Genomic DNA, 12548 nt, shown 5'->3' with positions numbered 1-12548 from the left:
CCTTGTGTCTGAGCATCTTACACAATTTGGCTTTGTAACACATGTGCTCTTTAAATGGGAAGTGCCTTTCCTGTTATTGGTAAGGAAGAAAATATTCTCTATAAGGTCTGTGCCTAAAGCTGGTTGCAGCCTCTTTTGCCTATACATTGTTTTACTCTCTCTCCCTGTCTGGTCCTTTGCCAAAAGTCTGGTGTGAAATTGCTGAAAAGTTGTTAAGCCCCATCTCTCATTTTCCTCTCTCCAATCCGGCATTTAATCATAATTTCTTTTTGATCTCAAAAAGCTCATCACTCTTCTTTCAAATCTGATATAGATCTCAACCACAACCACTATTCAGCATTACCACCACCCCCATCCCTGGCTGGGCCTGGCTGCTTTGTTCCAAATCCTAATGAAACAATTTTACTCTGTGTTGTTCATGTATTAGATACTTCTGTCTCTGGATTCTAGTATTGATTGTGGTCTTGATGATATCTCTTGATGCTGAGGTGTGCCCCTTGTGAACCTTTCCTCTGATTAATCCTTTGATGTGTTATTTCTCCGTGTTTTGGGAATTGACTTGTTTATTCAATCCCCCAAGTGAGCTTTGTATTTGTAACGAGATTTATCAAAACCAGTAACACCCAAGTTTGAATGTTGTCATTGCCATTGAAGCCAAGTTTTATTTTATCCATGGTATTCAATATGTTTCATCTTCTGTATTTCTGGAACCATGTGCTAAATATCTTGCTAATCCACTTATTACATATTTGACAAGACCAGGCCCATTAGTGTTTTAAGGTCTTCGAACAAAGCTGTTTTCACTGCTGTGTGTTTCCCCTCAAATTGCATGTCAGCGTTACAGAGTCTCAGAGATTTACAGCATGGAAACAGACACTTTGGTTCAACTTGTCTATGCTGACCAGATATCCTAGTCCCATTTGCCAGCATTTTGCCCATATCCATCTAACCCTTCCATTCATCCAGATGCCTTTTAAATGCTGTAATTGTACCAGCTACCGCCACTTCCTCTTGCAGCACATTCCATACACGCACCATCCTTTGTACAAAAACGTTATCCCTCCAGTCCCTTTTGAATCTTTCCCCTCTCACCTTAAATCTATGCTCTCTAGTTCTGGACTCCCCCACCCCAGGGAAAAGACCTAGGTTATTTACCCTATCCATGCCCCTCATGATGTTATAAACCTTAGCCTCTGATGCTTCAAGGAGAGTAGCCCCAATCTGCTCAGCCTCTCCATCTGGCTCAAACTCTCCAACCCTGGAAACATTCTTGTAAATCTTTTCTGAACCCTTTCAAGTTTCGCAATATCTTTCTTATCGCAGGGAGACCAGAATTGAATGTAGTATTCTTAAAGTGGCCTAACCAATGTCCTTTACAGCCACAACATGACCTCCCAGTGTTGTTAATAATTCATTTTTTCTCTATCAATTTTAGTTCAAGAATTGCCTAGAAGTTCCTTTATCTGCTCACTCTGTTTATTCTCCAGATCAATGACATCATACCCCTGTGACAATGTGGACTATAATTTGTTGTCCCCGAAACCAATTCTGATAAATTGCACTTGGTGACAATAAACTGTTGCCATAGCGAGACTGACATTCCTGTGAACTGAGCCATGCCCTGTTCTGTGTGTTGTAACTACAGTAACGTCCTGAAGGACCAACAAATGCTGTTTGATTGTGGTATATGTCTCAGAGCCTGAGGGTTGTCCACTGGATTCTTGTGGCTACTCTGTAAGATGATGAATACAACACAATCAGGGTTAAGCTTTGGGGCTTAATCTTATAGTAGGATTTATTTTCACATGTATGTATTACGTAGGAAAGCATCATAGGGAGGGAAGACTGGTTGGTATAATGCATGACTTGTCCATTTCATGAGATGTTTTATAACAAAAACAAGTTATCAGAAATATTATTTTTAGTATCTCTGAGTTCAGTGAATGCCAAATGGAATCCCTCAATTGTTTCATGTCGTACAGACAATGTGAAGCATGGAACCTGGGGACCATGAACAGTTTCTCCTCTGTATCTCATAACTTGAGTCATACAGTTTGACAATGAAAGGATATTAACAAGGGATTATCCACTTATGGCAGAGGGGAGGAAGAAAAACAAAGTGCTAGAGACACTCAACATGTTGGGAATCATCTGTGGAGACAGAGTTGAAGTTTTGATTTCAGCATGAATCTTTAGAATCTCCTTCAGAGTGAAGGAGATTTTTTTTTTTCTTTCTCAAATATGTTTTAAATCTTTGGAACTTCCTTAAAAGACCTTAGAAGCAGAGTCAATGAGTCTTACAGTTGAACCTTTAACCTAACCAGTCCACGCCGAGCCTAATCTTAAATAAAATTAGTCCCACTGCCTGCTCTTGGTCCATATCCCTCCAAACCTTTCATATTCATGTACTTACCCAAGTACCTTTTAAGTGTAACTGTGTTTCCATCCCACCACTTCTTCAAGAAGTTCATTCCACACACGAGCCACCCTTTGTGTAAATAATTTGCCCTTCATGTCTTTTTTAAAACTCTTTCCTCTCACCTTAAAAATATGCCCCGTAGTCTTGAAATCCCCTATCCTAGGGAAAAGACACCTACCATTAACACTATCTATACCTATCATGATTTTATAAGCCTGTCCTTGAATAGTTTAAAATAGGGGTAGATAACTTTTGAAGAATCTACCAGTGGTGGACAGGAGTGTGAAGTAATTAGATCAGTTTTCATCTTACTGAATGGCGGAGCAGGTTTGAGGAGCTAAGTGGCTTACTTCTGCAACAAAACCAAAATTAAACCTGAATCTTGTCTGGATCTTGAAGACCCATTATGCTATCACAGTTACAGAATTATTATTATTATACAGAAAGAGACCATTTGGCCCATTGTGTCTGCAATAGCTTCCGAAATTGGACTAACAACTTCATGTCATTTTCCTGCCCTTGCCCTATATCCCAGCACACTGTTTCTATTTAAATAATTATCCAATGCCAATTTGATTTCTTCAGTCGAACATCTTCCATTAAATGTGCAGGCAATACATTCTTCATCTGAACCATGTGCTGTTTGAAAGTATCTTCTTATCTCCCAATTACTTCTTATGTAAAATACTTCAAAGTTTGCTCTCAGGTTCTTGATTCTTTTGCAGACAGAAGTGGTTTCTCCATGCCTACTCTGTCCAACCCTGCATTATTTTGAGAACTTTAATGAAGTCACCCTTGGCCTTCTGCTTTCCAAGGAAAATTAGTCCAACCTCTCCAATCTGTCCTCCTAACTGAAGTGTCTCATACCTGGAACCATTCTGAAAGATCATCTGTACTCTGTGCAATGCATTCACATCCTTCTTAAATTGTGAAATTCTGAACTGTACTTCGTACTCCAACTGAGGTCTAACCAGCATCTAACACAAGTTCATCATAACTTTCCTGCTCTTGATAATTAATGAAGTCGAGGATACTGATGCAGTTTCTAAAAAAAAGTCTATAATGATTACTTATGTACATTTACATCAGAGTCCTCTGCTTCTGCACACACCTTTTTAGAATGATACCCTTTATTTTGTACAGTCTCTCCATGTTCTTTGTATCAAAATGTGTATCACCGCCCCGTCTGTATATCAAACTTCATCTACTATCTACCTGCACACTCCCATCAACTTGTCATTTTGTTTTGACATTCTACACTGTACTCTCCAGACTTTACAGTTCTCTTGAATTTTGGGTCATGTGCAAGCTTTGAAATGATTTTCTGGCCACAAAGCTGGGCACTTAGGATCAGGAAAGCAAAGATCCCAATACTAACCCCCAGGGAGCTCCAGTATAATGTTCCTTCGGCTCAAAAGTAACCATTAATGGTTTATGCCCTTGGATGCTGCTTGACCTGCTTTGCTTTTCCAGCACGCACACACACTCAACTCTGATCTCCAGCATCTGCAGTCCTCAATTTCTCCTGGTTGATATTAACCATTACTGGTTTTCATATCGCTTAGTCAATTTTGTATCCTCTTGCTGCTGTCCCTTTTATTCCATGAGCTATAATGTTTTTTCACAAGTCTGAGTGATAATATTGAATGTCTTTTTGCAAGTCCATGTGTACCAGGTCAACAGCTTTACCTCCCCAACACTTATTTTGGTATCTCTTCAAAAGCTCTGGCAACTTAGTCAAACATGAATGTTCCTTGACAAATCCACATTGGCTGTCCCTAATTAACGCACATGTATCCATGGAATAGTGTGCAACCAACTCCAGCCTGTTGCCAGCTGGCTCTGACATGAATGTTCTGAAGAAACTTTCACCCAGCTATTGTACTTTACACAGTGAAAATGAGAGGATTGCAATGTTGTCCCATCAAAGAGAAATAAGCATGCAAGAAAGAAGGAGCCATTCTGAACTCTCGGTTTGGTGCTTAAATATCCATATGTGTTTGCATTTTAAAGTGTTCTATTGTCCATTCAGAATTGTTAGGAAAAACATTTAATTCAGCAAGAATCTGTAAAAGTTATAAGTTATAAAAGTTATAAACATGCTCAGTCCCTTTTGAAGTTGCATGCATAGGTACTGTTGGCTTATACTGTGCAGTTTCTTTCCAAGTAATTGTAATGGTAAAGCACTACCACCCATGTAGGAAAATTTGAGTCAAAGCACTGCACAATAGCAGTTGCTTTCAACTCCAGGTAGAGGGGAACAATACAGAAAATAAAGGTCCTGAAAGGTCCAGCTGAAATATATGGGCAGAGTTTCAGTACCAGTCTCTTTGAACTGCTTTGGTTGGAATTGAATTCTATGAAATATCTGCAATTGTTTACTCAGTCACTGTGAACTAATGGGGAACTGAATACATATATAGAAGTTGTGCATAAAATTTATCAATAGATACCATTTTCATGGCCTTTATACTGAGTTTTATGAGATGTTAAGTTGTAAGCAATTTTATTTTGTTCCCTTGCAGTGAAAGCTGGGTCTATAAAGTAAAAGCTCTGTTTTGATTTTGTTAATTTTGATTTCTTATTAATAATGAGTAGGACTTGTTGCTACTCCTAAATGTTTGATACTTATGAAGACCTAGTATTCTAAATGTATATGTGCCTCTCACAGTCGTCGCTCATCCCCATTGTTGATATTAATTTGACATTCCATTTTTTCTGTGTTTTTGTTTTACACTAGTAAACCTATACCATTCTTCCATCGTTGTGCCCCAGATGTAGATGTCTGCTATGTCAACTTTATTAAGGCCCTGACCACCTTCGTCAGTGACAATAGTGTCTTGCAGAGAGTGGTTACTGGAGTAATGACCAGCAAAGAAATTATAGTGGGACTTTGCTTTTTATCTCTAGGTAATACATCTTGAATACATTTTTCTTTTTTAAAAAGAAACAATTTTGAACCAAGCATTGCATTATCAAATAATAAAATTTAACTTAGAATGCTTTTATTACATTGTCACCCATGTAATATATACCACAATTTATTTTGCATTGTATTTTTCTAATAGATGTTAACTTAACATAAAAAAGGTGACACACTGTTATTTTTAATGAACAACTAATGGCATTATACAAATGTATTCTCTAATTCAGAAGCCACCAATATGATTATTGTGTTGCCTCTGGAACTTTAAAGTGCAAAAGTGGACTCAGCAAATAATCCACATTCTGTAGAAATACAAAGTAGTAAGTTGAGCTCTGTCAGATAAGTAGGTGGGGTGTAGGGTGGTTTAGCATGCTGATAAAATGTTATTGAACTGGGCAAAAAGAATCAAAACTAGAGTTCATTGCTTTGAGGCTACATTTCTCTTGTAAAAGTACCATTAAGGAAAAGTGTTGTTGATGGTGATTTGTTTATTTGAGAAAGTAGTAGAAAAATAACAGAAATGGAGCTTTTTCTTGTTGGAAAGAAACGCATTCACTTTGTAGGTTCCATTTTTACAATGTCCTACAGCATTTCACAGCCAATTAAATATCTCTCAAGTATGATTATTATTGTTATATAAGAGACACAGTCTCCAATTTCTTCATAGCCAGGTTGCACAGGTTGACCATGACCAGTTAATTTGTGGAATCAGTTAAAATATAAATGTTCACTAGGCTATCCAGAAGGACTACCTGTTCCTCGGATTCTATTCAGATTTTTAACAATCCTTTAAATCTTTTTGTTTTTAAATAGAATATTTCAGAGTATAATATGACTGGTTAAAATTAAAACATATTGACGTGTACATCTGCAGCTAATAGGTTAATTGAAGTCAAAGAAATGTATAGTGTCAATATTTTGTGTTACTGAAGATAAAAATGGGCACAATAGTCTTGGAGTGGTTATAGTGTTGGAGGTAAGCCTTCTACTGTCCCTTTGGTGTAGCCTTCTCTATTGCAGTAAATTATGTCAGTGCCTCAAGAATGTGAGGTCTTCAAGCAGCCCTCTAATCTTACCTCTACCTTCCAGCTTGTTCAGAATGTGGCACAGAGAGGAATCTGGAATTAGTCACCTCTGGTGCCTTCTTTTCCAGTCTAGTGCTCAATTCTTTAATCTATTCTTAAAACTTCTAAAAATGCACTGCTAGCTACCATATTTGGGCATAACTGTCACTCTTTTCCAGCAATTTTCTTCTTCTCCACCCTTGGATGGACAAACAGGCAGAGGGGAATAATATCTGCAGCAATTGCAGGAAGGAATACCTGGCGAGAACACTTTGGCCCTCTTGGATTGTCCCTTGCTCCATGCTTCTGCACTAATGTTCTCGATTACTCTCCTTTTGAATGATGTCACTGTTCAATACCTCCTCATCCATCAGCAACTTTTGAATTGTTCTGTAACTTGCTGATTCTCAGATGTCCAATCACTCCCTCCCATTTCTCCAGTGACCATATTCTGGACAGTGTGTTACTGAAATGTTTCATTTTCATTGAAGTAGGGTATGATCACCCACACTCTGTATGGCATTAAAGCACAGGCATTGTCTGCTTCAAAGACATTTTGCAATTAATGTCAGGAAAAATAAAACTACCATGCTTCCCAGGATCCAGATTGTCAGTAATAGCCCACATTATATGCATATTACAAGATTCCTTGCATTTATGTTTATTTTCTGTTTAACTTCTAAAAACGTGGATAACGTTAACTTGAGTTTGCACCATCACAAACTCAACTTTTCATTATTATCTTCTCTTAACAATCAAGCTTAAACTAAATGCCATGTTCCTCTGACCTCTTAGCACATTTCTATAATTAATTAGCCTCAAACAAGCTCACATTTGAATTTTAGAGTAAACAACTTAAAATACTTTCCAATTTTAGTGGCTAAAGGTTAAAGTAAGTTTTTAAAATTAATTTAGATGCTCTTCAGTTATATATGTTTTATATCTGTATATTTCAATGCTTGTATCTAGTTGCTGTCATTATGGGTTAATGCTGCATGCCTTTGACTTTGAGCACCTTTCTAACCTCTTGTCGTTTCTGGATCTGAGAATATAGAGAGAGAGAAGCTAATATGTTATAGTGTTATATAAGAGACACAGTATCTGTTTTGCTGCCTGGGAGGGATTTTGTAGGTTTCAGAAGGACTAGTTTAACCCTGAATCTGGGATTATTGGAACATAAGAATTTGAAGCAGGAGTAAGCCACTTAGCCTTTGGTGTTTGATCCAACATTCATAAGATCATGGCTGATCTGGTTGTGGTCTCACCTCCACGTCCCTGTTTTCCCACCATAATCATAGACTCGTTGGTCTTCAAAATCCATCCAACTCAGCTTTGAAAACATTTAAAGACTAAACTTTCAGTAATTTCTGGGAAAGTGAATTGCACAGAATCTTGAGAGGAAAAAAAGCTACTTTATCTTAAAAGAGAAATCTCTGATTTTTAAACTGTCTGCTACTCCTATAGGCTCTAAATTTATTTTTGATATCAATGAGCCAGCATCATCTAACTTCAGTATAATTTGACCTCCTCAAACTTTTAAATGCAGATCTTCATCAAAGTAGAACCTTCTGTGAACATGTGGTCTGTAAGTGAAAGGAAGCTTATATTCTGGAATGTCTGTGAATTTAGTCCAATCTCTGTTCTTTGCAATTGCAACAGCTGCAACATCCAGGCAAAATAAGAGAAAAAGTGCTGGAACGAAGCAACACAGTGAAAAGGGAAAGACTGAGGAAGGGGTGGAAATTGAATTGAACTAAATTGAATTGAATTTATTGTCACATGTACCGAGGCACAGTGAAAAGCTCTGTCTTGCGAGCAATACAGACAGATCATATAGTTAAGTAGCATAGATAGTAAATGATAGGTAAACAGCGGCAAAAACAAAAACACAGGAACAGGCGAATGTTAAGAGTTTGAGAGTCCATTCTGTATTCTAACAACAGTAGGGCAGAAAGTGTGACAAAACCGGCTGGTGCGTGTGTTCAGGCTTCTGTACCTTCTCCCCAATGGTAGAGGTTGTAGAAAAGCATTACCAGGGTGGGATGGATCTTAAGAATGCTGGCGACCTTTCCTCGACAGTGGGCCTGGTAGATGGATTCTATAGATGGGAGGTTGGCCTTTGTGATTGTCTGGGCTGAGTTCACCACTCTCTATAACCCCGTCTCCGATCTTGAATGATACAGTTACCATGCCAAGTAGTGACACATCCAGACAGAATGCTCTCGATGGTGTACCTATAAAAGTTGGCAAGGGTATTTGCCATCATGCCAAATTTTCTCAGCTGCCTGAGGAAGAAGTGATGTTGTTGGGCCTTTGTAACCAGTGCGTCCACACAAAGAGTTAAAGAAAGCTTGTTGTAGATGACCACTCCCAGGTGCTTGACAATCTCTACTCCTTCCACCTCTGTGCTGTTAATTTGCAGGGGAGCATGAGTAACATCTCACCGAAAGTCAATCATGAGGAAGAGGGAAATACTTAGGAAGGGAGAGTGTGGAAACAGTAGAAGAGTAACAGAGAATAACAAGTGAGAGCGGGTACAGTCTCATCATGATTCCCATCTAGATTTCAGTATTGTTTGATGAATAGATCTTATCTGAATGAGACCTGCGCTCTGAAATGATGAATAAATAGTCATTTCCAACTTGCTTTCAAAGATCAAGAGATTTTGCCTCTGAAGTGTATTGTTTGTACAGCCTCACAAATTGCCAAAGTTTTCCTCCCAATCCTCTTGCAGTGTTCCTCTGTCTGAGGAGAGTTGAGTTTTGATGCAAAGGTAAATGTGGTTCTCAATGGGAGGTTAGTGATCCAACAAAGGGTATATCTACCAGGAGGCAGCAGGACATGAGATTTTCTTGCTTCTTTCTGGCCCTGTTTAGAGCCCAGTTTCCCAGAGGAGGAAGTCCAGTGTGCTAGTAGTCTGCTGTGTCATTCAGTTGGATCTGAAGCTCTACTTCTGAAAAAGATGGTGAATGCAACATTTACAATCTCACCTTGTCTGTCACTTGAAATTCCTTGCAAGTTCAATCCTATATAGTACTTGTGCCCTAATTATTTATTTGTGTCTTGACAGTTTTATCGATGTTGTTAATGGTTATAATTCGATACATCTCTCGAGTGCTTGTTTGGATCCTTGCAATTCTCACCATCCTGGGTTCAATTGGTAAGTTGATTGATTGCAAGTGATAAGAATGTTTTAAAACTGAGCTTATTAATTCTTGTTTTTTTTTTAAAGATCCATTTGTATCTATTTCTAATTTTCCATTCCAAGAGAGAATATTTATTTGATCCAGATATAGTGCTTTTCAGTTTCTGCTAGTTATGGAATGAGCTTAGATTCCAAAAAAGAAAAAAGAATCAAGATTTTTCATGTAAAAAAATTCTGCTTCTTATCATATGTAAAGATGTGGTCTTTCCATAGTACTACAGCAATTCCAATCAAAGTCATAAATTACACCTCTAGTGACTGGGGCCCTGGTATATCATGCATTTTTGTAATTTTAACTTCACTGGACTTCCTTCAATCCCTGTCTCCCTGGCTTAGCTCAATGGATCCAATTGAAGACCAATCAATTCCAGCAATCACTTCTCTTCTTGCACCCATACGATAACCTATGGAGATGTCCAAAGGTTCGTTTTTGAGTCCCTTCTTTTGTACACAACCATATGTTGTCCTTCAGTCATGTGATGTATCTTCTAATATTGTCACCGAAAGCCATCAGCTGTGCCTCACCCCCAACCCGCCCAAGCTCTCTCAATCCATCCTCAACTTAACATGGGATGAACATTACACATTTGCTGGGGAGCACGAAATACGGTTCTCCAATTGTCAAACTGCCCTCAACAACCTGCCCTTATTGAGCTGCAGTTTCCTTGCGTCAAACAAGAGAAAAGCAAAATCCATTGTCATCCAGTCCCCACTGTGTACTCTGCTGTCAATTCTGTCCCTTTCAGTAGGCAATCTTCCTGGTTCTAAAAAATCTGTTGCTGGAAAAGCGTAGCAGGTCAGGCAGCATCCAAGGAGCAGGAGAATCGACGTTTCGGGCATAAGCCTTTCTTCAGGAATGAAGAAGGACTTATGCCTGAAACGTCGATTCTCCTGCTCCTTGGATGCTGCCTGACCTGCTGCGCCTTTCCAGCAACACATTTTTCAGCTCTGATCTCCAGCATCTGCAGTCCTCACTTTCTCCTAATCTTCCTGGTTCTGCCAGATTACTCACAGTCTGAACTTGTGCTAAGCTTCTAACAGTTCTCCATCAGAAAGTAATCACATCACCTGCCCCTGTACCTGTTTAAACCATTTCTATTGCTGACAATCTTACTGATAGTGTCACTTTCAGACTTAACCATGCCAATGCTTTTTCGGTTATCCTCCCCTATACTATCCCCTTTAAACTAGAATATATACAAAAGTCATACTGTATCATAGCTGACACCAAATTCCATTCACTGGATGCCTACTGACCTACCTTAGCTCCCAGTCCAGCAATACCTCAAATTTGTAATTCTTTTCTTCATTTCCAAATCCCTCATTACCATGCACTCTCCTGTCTTTGATCTCCTCGAGCCCTAAACCCCTCTAGACATCAACTTCAGTTGTAAGCTTTGTTTTCTCTTTATTGTCAAACTTTGTTGTCTGCCTAACTGTTTCTCCCATCTCTCCATACACAGGTGGTACTGCTGTTCTTTGGTGGTTGTATGCTGATCAGAAGAAGGCAGCCAAAGCAAAATCAGTTGAAGATGAGAATGTGGCAGAAGACAATAGCAAGGCTCTTCTGATATATGCCATTATTGCAACAGTAGTTACAGTAAGTACTCCATCCATAATGTACTCTAAGTTAATCATTACTAATTTAAGTGTGGAAAAACTGGAAAGGTGCCTAATGCTGTTCATATCAATCGGTAAAGATTAAACAAATGAAGCTGTTTACTCAAGATAGAGAAGATTCAGGGGTGATCTGACTAAGTTCTTGAAGATATCGGAAAAGGTTCCGTACAGTAGACATTCAAGATTATGTTTCCACTTGCAGGAAAGGCTGTAACAAGGGACCACAAATATAGTCACTAATTAATTCAGAAGAGAATTCAGGTGAAAAAACAGAGATTGCTGGAGATACTCAGTTGGTCTGGCAGCATCTGCAAAGAGAATGTAGAGTCAACGTTTCAGGTCCAGTGACCCTTCCTCGGAACTGGATTTCCATTTTTTACAGCACCAACAATACTTGGTTTATGGTTTGATGAATTCACAAGATTTTTTTCTTTGAACTTGTTGGAGAACTCACATTGTATAATTGAACTGATTAGCACTGACTCATCCAAGCAGAATCTGTAAAAGTATAATGGAAGAATAAACAGAGGGATACGTTGACCGAGATAATGAGCAGAGGAGTGTGAAAAGTGGCCACCAACATGGATCTGTTGGGCTGAATGGCCTGATTCAGTTCACACTTAGTAAATGACTGTCTTGGTGTGTGGTTACAGTGATATCATTTATCATACTCTCAGGTTCATGTTGATGTACTTGAGGTGTGGGTGGAGGAAAATTGCTAGGGGCTTGGGTCGCCTTGCTTTAAAAATAATCAAGAATGTATTTTCCATTTGCATTACCATTTTAAACTCTGATACAAAGAAGAGTGCTCTGAAGCATTTACCTGATAGCTTAACTTTTGAAGATTACACCTCTTGTCTTGAATGTTGCCAAATTGCTTTCGGGAAGTAATTTTCATAATTTCAATGTTATGTGATTCAGAATCTGTTTTCAACTTGTTGCAATTTGAAATAACCTGTCTATTGTTCTTGAGCCCTCTCAAAAATAAACCACATGATGTAGGAGTGGAAGTAGGCCATTCAGCCCATTGAGTCTGCTCTGCCATTCAACGAGATAATTGCTGATCTGATAATTCTCAACTCCACTTCCTGTTTTTTTTCCCTGTAACCCATGATTCCACACTGATTAAAGATCTGTTATTCTCAGCCTTGAATATACTTAATGACTGAACCGCAACAGCCCTCTGCAGTAAAGAATTTCATAGATTCAGACCCAATGAGAGAAGAAATTCTTTCTAATCACTGTTTTAAAAGTGCAAACCATGACAGGGACTTAGTGCTTAGCACTGCAGCCTCACAGCACCAGGGAACCAGG

At 38.7% G+C, this 12548-nt stretch overlaps 1 protein-coding gene across 1 annotated transcript in view; it reads left to right on the top strand.

Moving 5' to 3' along the window:
- Window positions 1–12548, top strand: part of LOC140488058 (choline transporter-like protein 1) — a 74552-nt gene that overhangs the window by 28385 nt on the left and 33619 nt on the right. The window contains exons 6-8 of the mRNA XM_072587722.1: window positions 5160–5329; window positions 9480–9569; window positions 11078–11214. Coding sequence (XP_072443823.1) covers window positions 5160–5329; window positions 9480–9569; window positions 11078–11214 — 397 coding nt within the window. The remainder of the gene's footprint in view (window positions 1–5159; window positions 5330–9479; window positions 9570–11077; window positions 11215–12548) is intronic.

This window comes from Chiloscyllium punctatum, chromosome 2, assembly GCF_047496795.1.
Source record: "Chiloscyllium punctatum isolate Juve2018m chromosome 2, sChiPun1.3, whole genome shotgun sequence".
NCBI lineage: Eukaryota > Metazoa > Chordata > Chondrichthyes > Orectolobiformes > Hemiscylliidae > Chiloscyllium > Chiloscyllium punctatum.
Note: the sequence above shows the minus strand (reverse complement) of the source record. Positions and strands in the feature narration are given on the sequence as shown.